An 18,420-nucleotide genomic window follows, 5' to 3' on the forward strand; every position below is an offset into this window, starting at 1 on the left:
CATGGCTGTATTATATCGAGATATTATCTTACTACTTGGCTGTATTAAATCGAAATATTGTCTTACTACTTTGCTGTATTAAATCGAGATATTGTCTTACTACTTTGCTGTATTAAATGGAGATATTGTCATACTACTTTACTGTATTAAATCGAGATATTGTCTTACTACTTTACTGTATTAAATCGAGATATAGTCTTACTACTTGGCTGTATTAAATGGAGATATTGTCTTACTACTTGGCTGTATTAAATGGAGATATTGTCTTACTACTTGGCTGTATTAAATGGAGATATTGTCTTGCTACTTTGCTGTACTAAATCGAGATATTGTCCTATTCAACGGATACGGATTCTTTAGAACAAATATGACGTCATGTTCCGGATAAATAACAAACATTATATTTATTATTGAACGCACTTCAACATCACAAGTGAGGTACTAAAATGCTTATTTGCATCATTAGAAAATTAATATATCACTTTTATCCGAATTCTCTTTTACCGATTTCCATTTTTCAACCTATTAAATTTGCTTTCAGAGACATAGATGAAATACAATTTTTAAACCAGAAAGCAAGTTTGATAAATACTGCGCTTTAATTGTAACTGGTCATTTTTACTACCACATGAAAAGGGGCGTATATTGGCGTCTCTCATGACCGTCAGTCAGTTCGTCCGTCCACAATTGCTCGAAAACACTATAGAAGGTACAATTCTTAGCAGATTTTGACGAGACTTGATGAATGTTTGTAATCCCCTAAGGATGAAACCTATTGAAAATTACTTTGCCTAGCAAGCCATCTTTTAGGAAACAGGAAGCAATAAAGACCCTATATATGGTTACTTTACCCTACAAACTAACTGGTTGTTCCCTTATTTCATATAATTTATTAACACTTTCCAATCTTGGATAAGATCACAAATGCAGTTTTCCAATTAAACAGTATAGTGGATTGTTACGAAATTACTTCCACATTCTGTACATCATATAATGGACTGAAAGGGTTTTATTTCAGACATCTTACAATCATTTCAAGAACATGACAGCTGAAATTTGTCGTATCACATACTTTCGTGTACAATCCTCCTTGTTTTTCTAATAAAATGTCAAACAAATAAATTTTCAATTTGACATTTGTAAAAGATATAATTCCGAGGTAATAAAAATTTTAATTTTTTATTTCCAGCTTTATTGTTCAGAAAACTTCTGTTTATTAGATCGCAATGATTTATGGACGAAAATAAGGTTACAGGAAAGAATTCTCTGAATTGTTTTCTGTTGAAATCAATGGAATATATTACAATTCAAAAAAACAATTATTATCAATCTAATTGGCTAGGAAAGAAATTAAATTTATTAGGTAATCGTCAAACAAATTTGCAATAAAATTTTTTGATTGCAATTTCATTGACCTCCAAAAACACAATGTTCTTAGCCTATAATTGTTAAACTTGTTCTTCTCCCCAATCATCTTTTCCTTGTATGTTTATGGAAAGTAAATACCGATAGTGTCGCACAGTGCTAATATTTTGTAAAGACATTTTCGGAACAAAGAACAGAACAACAAAATCGATCGAGAACTAAGAAGCAGTTTACAGAAAGGTGTTTCTAATAGAAGATGGATGACAAGAGTTATTTGTGAGACTGACAAGTGTTAATTGTTGAAGTACTTTATAAAGGAAGTAAGAAAAAAGAACAAATCTGAGATTTCAAAGTAAAATCTAATTAGAGAAAATAGAGCTATCAATTTCTTTGAAATGTTGTCTGGTAGTTTTTTTTTATGGTAGTTTCTCACAAAACACACCGATTAAACAGACTTAAAACATTTAAACTGAAAAAGTTACTATTAAATCTAAAGATTTTTAACCTAATCATCTGAAAATTTCAGGAAAAAAGCAAGTTAAGATTCTTTGTCATTTCAGACTATTTCTAAAGAGCAATAATTTATCCTTTACGGTGAATTTCAATCAAATAATGTTAACTCAAGTAGCGCGCAGGTAGCGAACACTAAAAATGGTTGAATGCCATCAATGAGATAAGGTCATCACATTGAAACGTTTTCCCAAAAAATTTTTGTCGCAAGATGTAGATGAAATGTTGAATGTCGTCTGTAGAGATTTAAGTTTTAAGTGTCGTGAAAATGGACTGTGGTCTCAAAAAAGTCCTGTTAATTGATTCGATTGGGACGGAAGGTACATTGCATATTTTGCATTTAGAATACACCAAATTAAATATTCTATATTTACCAAGTTTTGTCAATATCTGTCAAGAATTAGGCCTTCTAGAGTGTTTACAGGCTAAAATTTTAACGCGTTTTTAAAAACAAGGGCAGTAAATCAAACATAATATTTTTCGATTCTTCTGATTTTCGGTAGGGTTCATTTTTTGGTGATAATAAACACTCACACCTCACAACTTTCATCAGAATCCATCAAGAATTGTGCCATCTAGAGTGTTTAAAAAATTGAACGCGTTTTCAAGAACAAGGCAAAATGTTTTTCGATTTTTCTGATTTTCTGATAATTGAACCTTCTTCAGCGTTAAAAAGCTAAAATTGAACGCGGTTTCAAGAACAAGGGCAATAACTCATACTAATTATTTTTCGATTTTATTTTATTTACAGAGTTCATCCTTGGGTGATTACGAACACTCACACCAAGTTTCATCAAAATCCGTCAATGATTGTGCCTTCTAGAGTGTTAATGTGCATTTCAAGAACAAGGGCAAAAACTCATACCTAATATTTTTCGATTATTTTATTTTCAATCGGGTTTATCCTTGGGTGATTACAAACAATTATGCCAAGTTTCATCAAAATCGGTCAAAAATTGTGCCCTATAGAGTGTTTACAGGCAATTGTGGACGGGCGGACATGGGTGACGACAATATTCGACCCCCCCCCCCCCCCCTCCTTTCTGTGGGCGCATATAAAGTGTAATATGTCGTATGTGAGCCACCGTATATGTACATTTCTATAAATTTACAAATATAGTGTATCATTCAATGTACTATATATAATTTGTTGTGAATATTTGGTTTAATATGATATAATAACCTGTCTGCTCTGGTTATTTAACATGTTATAAAATATAAAGGATGAAATATGAACTGAAGAGGGAATAAGTAGACTAGCATTTGAAAATATAAAGTAAAATGTCATGTCATGGTCATGCCCATACTCAGTCAAGTGCATTTTTGATTCAGAAGTAGCACCCCATTAAATTTTTATGGATTGAAGTTTGCGTCTCCATGATAGCAGAATTTATCAGTTTTCACAGTCGATGGTCACTCTGATCTCTCGTGATATAAGAAACATTGTTGTCTCAGTACTAAAATTTGGCCCAAAGCCACTTCTCATCAGTGGAGATTTGACCAAAATTGGCTTTGACTTTCCTTATTCCTTTAGAGTATGGCTTGAGACGATTTCTGTCTCTGACCATATGATTAATTAGCTTTATTAAGCTTGTCTTATCAGTCCAATAAACCGTCTACTGGCTCAAAGACCAAATGTCAGACTGACGACTTGCAATATCTTGTAAAGTAGACATAGCTATAGGTAATAACCATGACAAAATAAACACCAATTACAATCATATTCTATCTGGAGGCATCTAGAGATTCCATTTTACAATTGCCTGCAACAAGGAAAAATTAATTTAGTCCCAATTATATTCCTAAACTGGGGAAACTCGAACTGAAAGTTTGACGTAATGGTTAAAGGTGTGTTTCGCCTGATACTAAACTTTGCATCTACTGACAAAAAAATCACTAAAATTCTGCAATATGTCAGGGAAAGAAATCTGCAAGATTGCCTAGCTATATGTTTATGTCTGATTTGTGATATTATAAGAAACCATTGTCATTCCGACCGTATCCCAAATACGGTTTTGGAAGTATGACGAAGGGTGTATGGTTTGGCATATTGTTTGGGTTACTATTGTAACTTAACCTAATGAGAATTGATTACTTTTAGCAGAAGAGTCAAGGATGAAAAGTTATAACAAGAACAGAAAATTAGCATTGAGTTGCCTTTGATAGTTGACCTTGGTAATATTATGACATCTTAATAGTACCCTGACAGGTTGAAAAATATCATTAGAAGACGCTGATTCAATTATGGAATGATGGAACTAAATGCCTTCAGATTTGATTATCCAGCGCATGCTTTCTGACCATGTATTAATTGAGAGAAGTAACCGTGGTCGAAACAGTTCTGGATTTAATAAATTGAATCAAGATATTTCCAGGTTTTTCTATAAAATAATTTGATATGAATGAATTACAAAAAACTTTATCGGTTCTCATTATTGACACCCGAATTAAACGAATAAATATTATGGAAGCGACTACTGACTACGACTTTATAGATTCAGCTAAAAATGCTCACTCTTAACTGGATTACCTATTTATCACAAATCTAATATTCAGTAATGTTATCTTTATATGTAATCAGTGAACCGGATTGTTATGCGACAAACCCTTAAGCTATGGAAGCATATCTGAAGCAACTACAAATAGAATGTAAACACTGCATATATATTGCTTACCGTGTGGATTTTTTATAATAAAGTTGTTGCTGTGTGAAGAATCTATGTTAATCAATTGAATTGCACTTAATTTAACATACAATAATATTGCCAATTGCAGTATATTCACTGTCAATATGAACAACCTAACTTCACATTAATACGCTGGCAAGTGTACCGGTTAATTTGGCTTGAATTTTTAATCTAAAAACCATAACAATTTTTTTCTTACGAATAACCTGTCATACATGTAAATTATCTTTGAGAGAAACAAGTTGAAGGTTTATTCTGACATCAAAATGTTTGCTAAATAGTTGAGTGATTGTCAATAACAATTTGCCAACAACCATGTCAAGTATTTCACATTAAGAGAGAACATGGATTTACATCTACACTCAATGACTTTTCTATCTATAGAAAGCAGTTCATTAAGACTGTAAATTTAGATTTCATCTAAACTCATTAGATTCAGAGTAAAGATGACCAAGGGCATCAAGAATCATATTAACTGACGATGTTGAACGACAAATTGAAATCAACAAACTGAATTGACTTTTTATTTGATTTCTCGGTCATTTGTTGATATTGAACTCGTGTTGGTGGGAAACCTAATCACGATAATACAAACGACAAAATCAACCATTAGGCAAAGACCTGGAAAACACAATCATGCGCATACAAAACTTCTTGGGCATTGTTTTAATTGTTGTCTGTACCTCCTCGAGTTAGAAATTTCCTATTGTGGGTATTCAATATTCTTTGATTACTTCCAAAATATGAATATTCCAAACATGACAGATTTATGATTTATTTATCAATTTGGAATGGAAAAGGAAGACAGAAAGGGAAATAATTATATTCATGGTTTTGACATGTTGACAACTCTATACATGTTTACTAATATATATCATTGTCTTGTCAAACCAAATGTAACAAGATCGATCCAATTTAGTAATTACATTAATACTCATTCGATTAATGTAATGAAATCAAATGAAGTCAATTATTTGAGTTGTAAGAGTTGAAGTAATTGAGATACGTGTTACATGCTAATTTTGATAGTGACAGTATTCTGGAAATTTCTTTTGATCTTACAAGCTCGGGTTTGATCAAGATAGTACAATGTCATAAAAAATGTAGATACAGATAACATGCTAACCTTTCAAAAACATTATTAAAACTGATCCGACAAGATAATGTTACGCTAAGAATAATATAGAATTTCACACAATTAGTTGAAAGCATTTTTGTACTGAGAATTTGCATTCAATGTTTTGGTGACCCAAAAAGCGTGATGTATAACAAATTACTTCACATCGTGATGGCAAATGTAGCTATCCATAAAATGAACACTAATTATACCCCGTGATAATGATGAAGGTTCGAGGGACTGGCTTAAAAAGAGCTCTATACTGGAGGGAATATTATGACTTCGTCTTGTATCCAAACACAAATATAAAGTCAGCAAGTTTTCTATTTTAGTAAAAAAAAATCCAATACACTATAATATTTTGTGAATATTTGGTGTCAGGTTTAATATAATATAATAATTTGTCTACTCCGGTAATTAACATATTATAAAGGATGAAATATGATCTTCAGAAGCTTTTTAAAATTGAAAATGAATCGGTCGTTTGTGGTCATGTAGATACTCAGTCGAGTGGTTTTAAGTTCCAACGTAGAACCACATTAAATTCTTGTGGATTGATGAGTTTGAGGCGCCATGATGATGGATTCATAGCCATAACCACGTGCACTAACGTTCATCCTAATGTTGTGTTGAGACAAGTGTCTATAATGTATAACTGAAAGTCGAGGTCCACAAGCCGATTAAAAACAATGACAAGCATAGTCCAATGGATAGGATTGACCATCGAACATTAATAACACTGGCAAACGCCCAAGAAAGAGCACCGATAGTACACCACCAGGATTAAAATAAAATAAAGAAATGAAAGAATGAATCAAACACAACCAATTTGTTTGTGAAGAATAGCCTATTGATATTCTGATGACCAACCACGTTTTTTTAATATGAATTCACAAAATGATAAAACCATTAAGTTACAATGAAGTAGCCTATACAGAAAATAATGGATTCAGAAATATAGAAGGTACTAAGCTAACATAGATGACATATTATGTATTGAATAATAATGCTCGTTATTCTCTTTCATAGATAGAGGGAAACAACCAAATATCTCTACTTCAGCCCGAAATTAAGTCACAAACCTGTTATTAGTTATGCGTAAATGTTTTGGGCATTTCCTTTGATCAACATCTGAATTTTAATAAGCATACAGCAATACGCTACCTTATAGCATTAATGAAAATCACAAAAATCAAAACTTTCATCATCAGATCAACGTGTTTAAAGCTAGCCATCGCCTTGGTATTCTCACATTTAGAGTATTGCAATAGTCTTTTTATCAATCTGCCTCGAACGAAAATTCAAGCACTACAACGAGTAAAAAAAATGGCTGCTAATTTGATCCTGTGTTTACCAAAATTTGCCAGCACCACAGAGGCGTTAAAGGAGCAATAAATTCTTCTTATACATGTCCGAGCCCACACACTTCTTCTGATGGTGTACAAATGTTTAAATAATTTGGCTCCAAAATATATTGATATTAATCCGTATTGTACACGATACTCTACATGTCTTAATAAACAAAATATAAAACCTTTGCGGATAGGTCATTCAGTGTAGCAGGAACACGGTTAACAAGTTACCTGGACAGTTAAAAACCTGACTCTTTTAAGAAAAAGTTACAAACACATCTTTTTAGAAGAACCTTTACTTAAAACAACTGGGTGAGTCTGTGTGTGTTGACTATAATATGTTTGTAAAGCTCCATTGAATGCTCATGTTAGGGGAGTAATGAGCGTTCAAGTTCAATAACCTTAAAGGGGAACAGTCGGGCATTTTCGGGGATTGATTTGGGTCTTGAATGTGCTTTAATATTTTTGAGAAGTACTAAAACGCACAAAAATCGAATAATCCCTTAAAATATACCTCACTTTTTTTTATTTCACTGTCTATTTCTATACATGTGTTTTCTATATATGATATAGTCTCACTAAAATTCGAGTCGAATTTTTAACTTTCAAACGTGAATAATTATGGATACACATGGAATTGAAGGCTCAAATTTTTGACGATGAGCTGTGAGCACTATTACTGTAATTAGGTAAGATAAAAAAAATCCTGTTTCTGAAACTAAGGTATGATTGGTCGAACAGATAGTGAAGATGCTCCTGTAACCTTATAGATAGCCTCTAAAGTTGTAGTCTAAAAATCTGACACCTGATACCGTAACTCACAGTTATTCTTCTTAATGAGCATTGTTCTGAATTCGGATTATGATTATTGAATGTATGCGTTGCATCTGTTCCTTTGTATTTGTGCAAATCATATTTGTAGTTTGTTTGTTAACTTTTTGAACCTTTCATTTTTTTATAACTTATGTTTTATCAATATGTATTTTATTGTTCATGCTGACTGCATTAATCAAATCAAATCAAAGTAGAGATAACATATTACTTCACCCCAATTTATAGGCTGATTAAAGTAGGTCATCTTACCCTTATTACTATACTGATGTATTGAAATATTCGACGGCAGAAACCAACAATATAGTGATGACCGCCATGAAAATATTGACCTTGTTGAGTGTTTTATTGACACAAAACATTGCTCAGTTTATATATTATGTAGATGATAGTGAAGGATTAGGACGGAGGTTTGATGGAGTAGGGGGACTAAGCGGAGGTGGTGTAAGTAAAGTGAAATAATAAATTTGTTCTTCTTCATAACGCGAGTATGATAAAACACTTACATGATTGTATTATAAATCTTATATGTCATACTTTATATTGCAATGTGTTCGTGGCAATACAAACTAAACATTTGTGTCATATGCAATCAATATTCCTGTAATACATTATCGAATAATACTATTCATGGTATTCAGAATGTATCGGTTGCTGTAAATATACTTATATATAAACAAATCCAGACAACTATTAGTGTACCTTGTATAATGTACTGGGTGTCCTATTCTCTTCCTATATTCAACTAATTCTAATTATACTTTAATTGTAAAGCAATGGTCGTTGGAAACTTTGGCCGTCAGGTTAGTTGAAAATTGATCTATTTGAGTATATCAGCTAATAAAGCATATTTTGTAGAGGTGTTTGTCCCTTTAAACTTCTATTTTGTCTACTAGGCGACATCGAAATTGCTAGTCAACTATCCAGAACAACAACGTAATGAAATCCTGGATTACTTGTTTAAAGTAAGTAGGTTTTATATTCTACTCGGCTATACAAAATAAACTAATATGTTCAGGTCGTAAAGTTTTAAGCGAAACAACAATGGTTCAAAACATTTTTTTTCTGAAAGTTCACATAGCCAATTTCTGTTACCTATGGCTTTTCACATAATTGTGTTTTACCACCGTCATGGTTCCGCAAATTGTTCGGCTAATATTGAAAAGAATCCACTGTATTCAACTTCTATTTGATGTAGGCCTCCACTATTTATTAGGAGAGTGTCAGAATGTGCCAAACATTATGTAATATTATAATTCTTACCTACAAAGCATAAGCTATAATAGTAGCATAAGTTGTAACTTAAAACCTAATCAAAGCTATTTATGTACATGTAACTAACTACTTTCGATTTATTTTAGCCAAATTTTGCAGCATCTTTGCAAATATTGAAAGTTGAAATAGGTGGAGATGCTCAAAGCACAGGTAAGCATAACACTCTATGACGCTATTCGTTATAGATTCTATACTAGCAGTATGCCTTTTGTTACAATACCAGCACAATGCAAATGTCATCCAGTGATACCGACAAATAGTAATGATATATTTAATGTCTGGTTATATAAGTCGCAAACAACAGCAAACAGAGTCGCAAGTTGATAAGACAAGATAGCAATATCATTTCAAAAATTAACAGTAATTGATCCTTTTACTTGCAGATGGATCAGAAGCATCACATATGCATTACCCCTGGGATTTAAATTTTAACCGAGGTTATCAATGGTGGATGATGAAGGAAGCTAAAAAGGTACCATCGGATTCAGAGTATTTTAATTAAAACAAAATAAATACTTCTTGCGATTTCTAATGGTCGAAAATATGTTAGTAATAAATAGTACAAATTCACATGGGAAAGTAAAATCCCCACAGATTGAACCAAATATTGAGGATTAGATTTGTCAAGTCGCTAAGTCTTCTTATTCTATAAGTTTTCTTTCTTTCTTTCTAGAGAAACCCTGAAATAAAGTTTTATGGTTTACCATGGGGATTCCCAGGTTGGGTTGGTGGTGGTACACAAAGTCCGTATACATATCCTAATATCACGACTAGCTATATCTCTAAATGGATTCTGGGTGCTAAAGCAGTTCATAATCTAACTATAGACTATGTCGGGGTAAGTAAAACATGGTCATCCATTATTAAGAACTTTTAATATTGAGTCAGATGTCCCTGGGTATCAAGTTTACAGCTAAAATTGCAATTTGTAACTAAAATGTATTTGTAAGAAATGTAACAACACTTTTTAAATAATTACTTTTTTATATAGATATGGAATGAGAGACCTTATGATATCACTTATATTCTGGTGAGACAAAATACTCTTCCTCTTATTTTCAAATAATATTCTGAGTATAGAATACAGTACAGTTTGAGACTTGAATTGAAGATAGTATTGTATGTAGTACAGATAATTATACCTATCTGTTATTGCCTGATAGAAGAAGATAAACAATAATTAGATATCCTGCATCAAAGTAAAATCCTCTATTTCATCAAACGGGATTAACTTTCCAATATGACATATGGGACATATTATTCGAATATGCAAAGAACAGAACAGTTATATAATCAGAAATACTATTATGCTCTTATCTATTCGACTTCTCATTTTCATCCACTGTAGACATTGCGAGCAGCTCTAGATGAGAATGGTTTAAATCATGTTCAGATAGTCGCTGCTGATGGTGACATGCAGATTACTCCTGATATCCTTACACATCCGGATTTGAGCAAAGCCGTCTCAATAATTGGGTGAACTACAGTTACATTTTCTTATATAAATTGGCACAAAGCGCATACTTTTTCACAAACATATAGTTTTGAAATACATTTCTATAAAAGATGCTCTTCTGCTCTTGAATATCTGAGTTTAAACGCGGAATGGGAATAAGTTAACATTTGGTGCTTTAGCCAATCTCTTACATCAGGGGTCCTTTTTGAATGAGCATACTTGTGTATTGTGTGTGAACAGTGGTCGCAAACACTCCTTTAACCTTGTACCTTACAATTCGTTTTTAATTTCTTCTCACATTTAGAAAACATCAACCTCACACAGACAGTAATATATACGATCTAGAAACTGGTAAACCTCTCTGGGCTTCTGAGGATTTCAGTCAAAAACCTGACAATTATGGTGGAGCTTGTTGGGCTCGGGTAGGTATTACATAACAAACATCACGTGTCAGGAATATACCACAGTGATATTTCAAAAAATCCTTAATGTGTTTCTGGTGGTTGGTTACTCTGCAGATGATGCTGAACACTGCGACTTTTATATTTGCCAACATTTGTTGTATTTTTGTATTTCAGACTATTAACCAAGATTACGCAAATGGATTTATAACTGGGTAAGATGTGAATTAATACCAGATTCTTCATTATCAAAAAATAGCAAATTGTACAATTGTATAAAGACATCTGTATATGTAAAATAACGTTGGTTATTAAATAATTCACATTTTATTATTATATCCTTCACAAGACAAACATGAAACTGTGAACAGGCAAACAGTCACCAAATCTCCGCAGTTCACAGCTTCAAGTTTGTCTTGTGAAGGATATAATAGACTATGTTGGTTACATACCCCTATGAATCATGTTCACTACAAATTAAATTCTGTCGTAATGAACTGTATTGATATATGTTACTATGTTTTAAACCTTTTCTAGCCAGATAGCATGGTGTATTATTAACAGTATGTATGATGGTCTACCCTATTACGACAATGGTTTGATGAGAGCAGTGGAACCGTGGAGCGGACAATACTATGTTGCAGCCCCAATTTGGGCTTCAGGTATCTACATCAAACTTACCAAATAAACAATATAAATTTTGTGGACTCAACTCGAATTGTAGAGTTGGAAAATTGAACAAGCGACATCAACCACATCAGATATTTTTGTTGAGTTTTAATGTTGCAAAGAACAAGTATGTCGATATTGTTAATTGATCCAAAACTGAAATGATTGAAATTCAGAATGATTTTATTGACATGACATCCTTATAACCACATTAATTATCTGGTAACGCAATCAAGATGCGTATATATAGCTGCGTAAAGAATTATGTATATTTCATAGCTCACACGACACAGTTCACCAAACCAGGATGGTTATATCTAAAACATGGATCTGGTGTAGGAAATTTCTCACAAGGTGGTAGTTATGTTACTTTTATTAGCCCAGACAGAAACGATTTTACCATTGTCATCGAAACAGGGGTAAGTATACTGTGCACTTTTTAATTAGAAAGTAGTAGGCAACCTGGCGAATACCAGAAAATTTTCATTCTGAACAGAGAATTTGGTAGCATAAATGAAGTTATGAAAGGCAATATTTTGACGACTGCATCACTTTATTTGTATCCATAATTTCTGCATATTTCGTTTTCAGACATTTAATCATTCTCACTGTCGTAAAGTTATTCCACCGTTTAAAGTTCAACCACAAGATGTTACCTTTAAGTTGGCAGGATCATTGGTAGGTATAATAAGATTTTTAAGAACGCCAGAGGACTGAGATTTAATCATGAGCTTATACATGTAATTGTAAATATTTTATATATTTTTTTTATCTTATTCACAGGGTAATTTATCAAGTCTAAATGCATGGTATACAAAGCTGACATTTGATGGAAGCGACTCGACAATATTTCAACAAAGATCCATACAGGTAGGCCAATTTCGATTAAAACTGTAGGCTTGTGGGCATCGTTTCTCAGAAACCCATTAAAAAAATTGGATAGATAACACAACCATAAAAAGTACATAATGTTGATCATGATCGTTTCGTTGTATTTTGAAACAACTCATCCTAATTCAACTATATTTGTAGGTTGTAAACAATGTAATTAGTTTAAAGTTAGATGTTGATGAAATCTGGACATTAACTACAATCACAACAGGCTGTAAAGGTCAACATCCTATACCTCCACCTTCTAAACCGTTTCCTTTGCCGTATTTTGATAACTTCGATGGTAAGACTGACTAGAATATAGTATATAAGCTATGTCATTTCTTGACATTTGCTACAATGTGAAACTTGCGCCAACAGCGATTCCATATTTTGAATCTCTATCACGACAGTTGTTCCCCCTTTTAGGTAAGTCTGCTCCCTATTTTTACCCCGATTTCTTGAGGGCTGGCACCGCTATTGCCGGTCATTTGCAAGGAAGTAGAACACTTTTAATTTACATTTCAGTATATCCCATATATTCAGAAGCGTATAATTTAGTACAACAGTCGGGGATTTATGAAGTTACTGAAGTTGACGGTGAACACAAAATGGTGATACGTCAAATGTCTCTCGAGAAACCTGTGGCTTGGCAACAATCAGATTTATTAGGTCCAACTATTGATATCATTGGAAACTACAATTGGTACGTTACTACTTTGATAAATGGTTCAAACAATAACACCCTAGCAATGGTTGTGTTGATGTTGCTGTGAGTGACACGATGACTAGAACCATGTCACTTCCAGGCGAAAAGTTAAAAATACCATCCATAACACAGAACTTTGAATATTGATAGGTTATGTAATGTTAAATTTTGTTTTACAGGAGTGACATTGTAATAGCTGTTGATGCTCGTCCAGCTCCTATAAATGGAACGTCTGGATTGTTTGTAGCTTCTAGAGTTCTGAGTCGAGGTTTGGACACTAAACCAAACAGTGGAGTTTATTTCTTTATATTTCCTTCTAACCAGACTTATATCGTTTCTGGAAACGCAGGCAAGTATGAAATAGGCAATATTATGAATTTATTATAGCACAATTACAGAACAATTTATCTCACTCACCACTGAGTTCCAATGATATCACAATGAAGATTAAAGGAAAAAGCCATGTCGTTATAAAATCAAATTTATTTATCAATTTCGTTCTCTTATAGTTCGGAATCATATTTTTAAAAAAGGAAAGTCTTCAGCAATCATACCAGATGACTGGAATAGAATAACACTTGGAGTAAAGGTGAGTATTAACATTATCGAGACTTTCTAACATTCTTTTTTTCAAATGGCATTAAATCAGTTATCTGTGATAGATGTTCTTTCTTTCAAAAATGTGGGTATTTTTCAGGGTAACAGAGCGGTTGGTTCAGTTAATAATAAAATAGTATTTAATACAACAATACCTGGAAATACTCGTGGGTTTTCTGGATTAGGAACAGCATCATATCATCTGGCAGATTTTGATAATATTTATATTGATAAGTCGTAGTATTTTGTTATTTTTTTTATTTTGTTTAATTGATAAATTTTGTTGAATGTTCTTTGATTGTTAAATTTCTGTATTTGTTTAATTTAAGTAAATTATTCTTTATATTATCTCGAATCTCGTGAATATTATGTGAGTAGGGGCAGACCTCTTCTGGTTTGTTGCTGATCACCATACGAAAATGTTTGATTGCAGATTTAATCTTTGAACTTTACCACAAGGAGTGTGCATCATGATGGTAACACCACATAAATTGAAAAAAACACGACCTATGTGGACACTGGGCACAACTCTTCGACTGAACTTTCAAATGTTCTTGAATGATTTCCAATTTTGAAAAAAGGGCACCTGAATATACCCCATTCCAATTATACAGACAGTACTGCATGTGTCATAGTCCAAATATACAGGCAATATAGTAATTCCATGTGTCACATCTCAAATACGAACAGTGCATAATCTGTCTGTCACTCAAAGTAAACTTCATCAGATTCATGTAAAATTGTTTTTTATCTGGAACCATCGTTACATAGCTCAAAATCGACTCTTAGTATCAATAGAACTGTCTACATCTAATCCATATTTCTTTCTAGCTCTTTCAAATATATCACTATCATCATCATCTAGATCTATAGAGTCTAAACTTTTATTGAGGTCATCATCGTCATCCTCTACAGTGGATGTTACAATTGGCTTCTTCTTTCCTTTTCCCTTCGTGACTTTCGAAATTTCCTTTCCCGGTGCTGACTCTGCAAATAATCAAAGGGTAGGGTGTGATGTATAACTTAATATTAGTAAGATGTTTTATACATGGTAGCTAGAAAAAGGAATCATGTGCGGCTTGTGCGCCAAAATTGAATTTACCCTTATATTTTGGTGTCAAAATTATGCTATCTGTGAAGAATGAATGTGTTAAGGAAAATTCACCTGTGGAATTGTCGTCCAGGTAGTCTTGGGCTTCTTTGATAACATCAGATACCATTTTCTTTTTTTCAACCATTTTGCCTACATAATAAAATTCAAAAACATGTGAGACTTTCCCTCCCAAAATATAAGTAATTTAATATTACTGATAACTTTAAAAGTAACAGTAGAAACCGATACCGATATTTTTGGGGCTTTAGTTTTTCACTCTTAGAAAGTAAGACTTACTTTCGACAAACCTAATCAGACCTCGATGATTTACACATGACTTACAGTTATGCTTTCAGAATAATACCTGGTTAGATCTCGAAATATCAATTTATTGCAACTGTTCAGATAAGTCAACACTCCGAATAGAAAACATTAACACTATCTTTGGAGATATATAAATGAGACCTTACCGTCTTTGTTTTTCTCAATAATCACAACTGTATCAATTCCTTCCATTGCCGGTACCTTTTCCAGTATCGATGGTCGATTAAACATTTTTTCATATTTCTTTTCATTTCGTTTACGTAATTCCTTTTCACTGATTTTATCAATGGGTTTTAATTGTTTACGTTTATGTTTGGCACTAGAATTCACTTTTATGTCACCATCTTCACCAAGTTTTTCTGGTAATCCATAGTCGTCACGATTCATGACCTCATGTTCAACAATCCGATGTGTTACATATTGCGTCCGGAAACGACGACATTGTTCCCGCTCAAATTTCTTGCGAACATAGGCTAACTGTTTTTGTTGTCTTCGTTTTGATTCTTCTCTTTGTTTCTCTCGTTTCTTCACAAGCTCGTTGTGTTCTTTTATAAGCTCCAATTGAGCTTTAGTCATTTTGTTCAGAACTTGATTTCTTCGTCTTTTGTGAGTATTATCATTATTATAGGCTGCATGTATATTCAAATAATTATATGTCTCTCTCTTAGATAAGATGTATTCCTTTTTTTGTCGTGGAGAAACCACCAGTGGTGACGAAATATCGGAACTAATGCGAGAGTTATCTGCCCTTCCAGAGGCTTCAGTTTCCGGTCTTTCTGACTGTCGATTCTTCCTCAAGTCTTTTCTAGTAATTCCTGTATAAACCACGAAAACCTCCTCTGAGGTGTTAATATCTGGTTTGAAAGGTTGGTGGTCGTAAATAGGTACCTCTTCAAATAGAACACGATTACTTTGGTAATTTTCTTTCCACCTTTCTCTGGGTGACATGGGTTTCTGTGCTCGTTCCAGTTCTAAAGCTAACCGTAGCAATTTATGGTCTTCAGTTTCAGTGTTTCTTTTTTCTTTTTCATCCTGTGGGTCATTCTGCACGTTATCATTGGTTCCGGTAAGTTTGAACGTGTCCTTTTCTTCGTTATCAGGTTTCCTTATTGGAGATTGTGTCTTACGTGATTTAAATTTATCATTTTGGTTTGATGTACTTGGTGTAAATGCTTGCTGTTTCTGTGAGGGTTTCACAATACTTTTTGAAGAATCTCCATTCCTATAATGAAGCATTTACATAATATTTATTGATAACTTTTGTCTACTACTTGATTGTGATTTTGAGAGTCCTCATGGCTTTTCTTTGTAGGAACATAATTGAGTTCGGGAAACTCAAATTCTTACATACCTCGTAATATTTTGAATCACTCTCGTATCTGCCCATGTTGTAGCAAATCTTCCCTGTCTGAAAGAAATCAAATCCTTAATTAATAAGACCATTTATTTATATTTCGAGTATCACAATAGTTCAGATGGATACAATCTACATCAGCATTAAATCATTGCAGGTATGAATAAGAATAATCAAGATCTATAATACCCATTCCTAAAAACCGACACTGGCTAGATTGTGGACAATGAGGCCATGCATACAGACATAATATCCTCTTTGGAATTGGAAAGCATGTGACAACCGGTTTCTTGACTATTAATGGACAAACATTTACTGTAGTTATGAGTCTTTTGTAATTCCTACCTATTATCTCTTTCCTTGGTTGTAATTCCAGCATAATTATTACTATATTGTTGATTATTAGAGATATGGTCATTGTTCTGGGTAACTATGTTATTGAGCTGAGGTAACGGTTCGGTTTGTTGGGTTTTATTGGGTGCTGAATTTATATCTCGTCCATATTCTGGAATGGGGTGTAATACATTTAATTCCATGCATTTAGTACTTACCGAGTCGCACAAAACACCATATCAATAATTGACAGTGGGGCTCATTTCGTTTGAGTAGTCCTAAAATCCGAAAGGGAGTTCAAGGGTGTTTCAGTGTTTCAAATCCGCCTTAATAGTCGTAAATATTGATCTTGGATCATGGATATGGACACAATAAAATAATAATTAGTCAAATTTGCAAAATATATTACCTTCTTGCTTGTAAATCTGATCTGATCTTCTGTTATTCTGATGCCTTTTACGGAACAGATTTGGCTCTGGAAAGCTGTGTCTAAATGGAGATCGTTGTTTGCGTGTTGAAGCATCGCTTACACTATGAAAAATAATGGGCAAATAATATTAAGCAATCAAACAAAAGCAACGTTCACAATAAAATGCTTAAAAACACATATCTCACTGATCTTATGCCTGGTGGTATTTTTTGAATGTCAGACATACGGTTTAGTGGAAGTTAAATATATATATTTTTTAAATTGTTTAACCTCTTGAATTAATCATACCAGATCAAGTATCAATTTATATACTCTTCTTTTGTGGTTGAGTATAAACATAATGTTGAATCATCAAAATCCAAGGCCAAGAGGACATCGGTTATTGTAAAATGCAAATAGAAGCAGTTTATTTACGCCTCCATCGGCAATCATGGGAAAATATTGTTTTGGTATCCACTTACTACATATCAAATCTAGCATAGCTGTCAATATGCATACACCTCGGTCCAGCTGATCTGGCACTCATGATAAAATCTTTCTAGAGTCCAAATCCACTCACATATATACACGATGATGTTAAACGTTTGCAATCAAATACATTTTATAGCCAGGTTAACTAACACTTCTGCGACTTCCAACTTTTGATTTAGTGACGGATTATATTCTCACGAAGATTTCATTATAGATCAAAGTGTCTATGAATAACTTATTTTATGTTAATATAATCTAGTTTGGTTGAATTTGGTAGAAAAAAGAAATGTTAATATATTTGTGAATATTTATTAGTATTCAATAAACCAGAGACTATAATTATATGTTTTTAATTTACCTCGTTACCTATTTATATTTTTATTATTGATATCAATACAATCAGGCGTTTCAATGAATTATCCAAAGCACAAACAGAAAAAAAACAGATTGCCAGAAAGGTGTCTATGATAAATGATAAGTTTAATGCAGTACATTTGTTGATGAATCATTACGATATGTTTAACAGTTGATGAATCATACGATATGTTTAACAGTTGATAAATCATTACGATATGT

The 18,420-nt window shown here is 33.0% G+C and overlaps 2 protein-coding genes across 2 annotated transcripts; one reads left to right on the plus strand and one right to left on the minus strand.

Annotated features, from left to right (window-relative positions):
• Positions 1–8,237: 8,237 nt before the first annotated feature.
• On the plus strand, positions 8,238–13,593 carry LOTGIDRAFT_92651 (hypothetical protein; the record flags this gene model as incomplete). The annotated part of the gene is made up of 16 exons (XM_009068438.1): positions 8,238–8,306; positions 8,759–8,827; positions 9,224–9,287; positions 9,521–9,609; positions 9,811–9,975; positions 10,129–10,167; positions 10,486–10,613; positions 10,898–11,015; positions 11,172–11,209; positions 11,532–11,656; positions 11,943–12,082; positions 12,255–12,341; positions 12,447–12,533; positions 12,696–12,837; positions 13,062–13,262; positions 13,457–13,593. Coding segments are annotated over 16 exons (1,698 nt in total), but the record flags the coding sequence as incomplete, so codon positions are not given.
• A 1,018-nt stretch (positions 13,594–14,611) lies between these two features.
• Positions 14,612–17,899, minus strand: LOTGIDRAFT_155941 (hypothetical protein; the record flags this gene model as incomplete). The annotated part of the gene is made up of 7 exons (XM_009068439.1): positions 14,612–14,826; positions 15,005–15,082; positions 15,403–16,478; positions 16,608–16,664; positions 16,956–17,115; positions 17,353–17,474; positions 17,835–17,899. The coding sequence occupies 7 exons, from the start codon at positions 17,897–17,899 to the stop codon at positions 14,612–14,614; spliced, it is 1,773 nt and encodes a 590-aa protein (XP_009066687.1).
• Positions 17,900–18,420: the final 521 nt, after the last annotated feature.

The sequence above is a fragment of the Lottia gigantea genome, assembly GCF_000327385.1.
Source record: "Lottia gigantea unplaced genomic scaffold LOTGIsca_9, whole genome shotgun sequence".
Classification (NCBI taxonomy): Eukaryota; Metazoa; Mollusca; class Gastropoda; family Lottiidae; genus Lottia; species Lottia gigantea.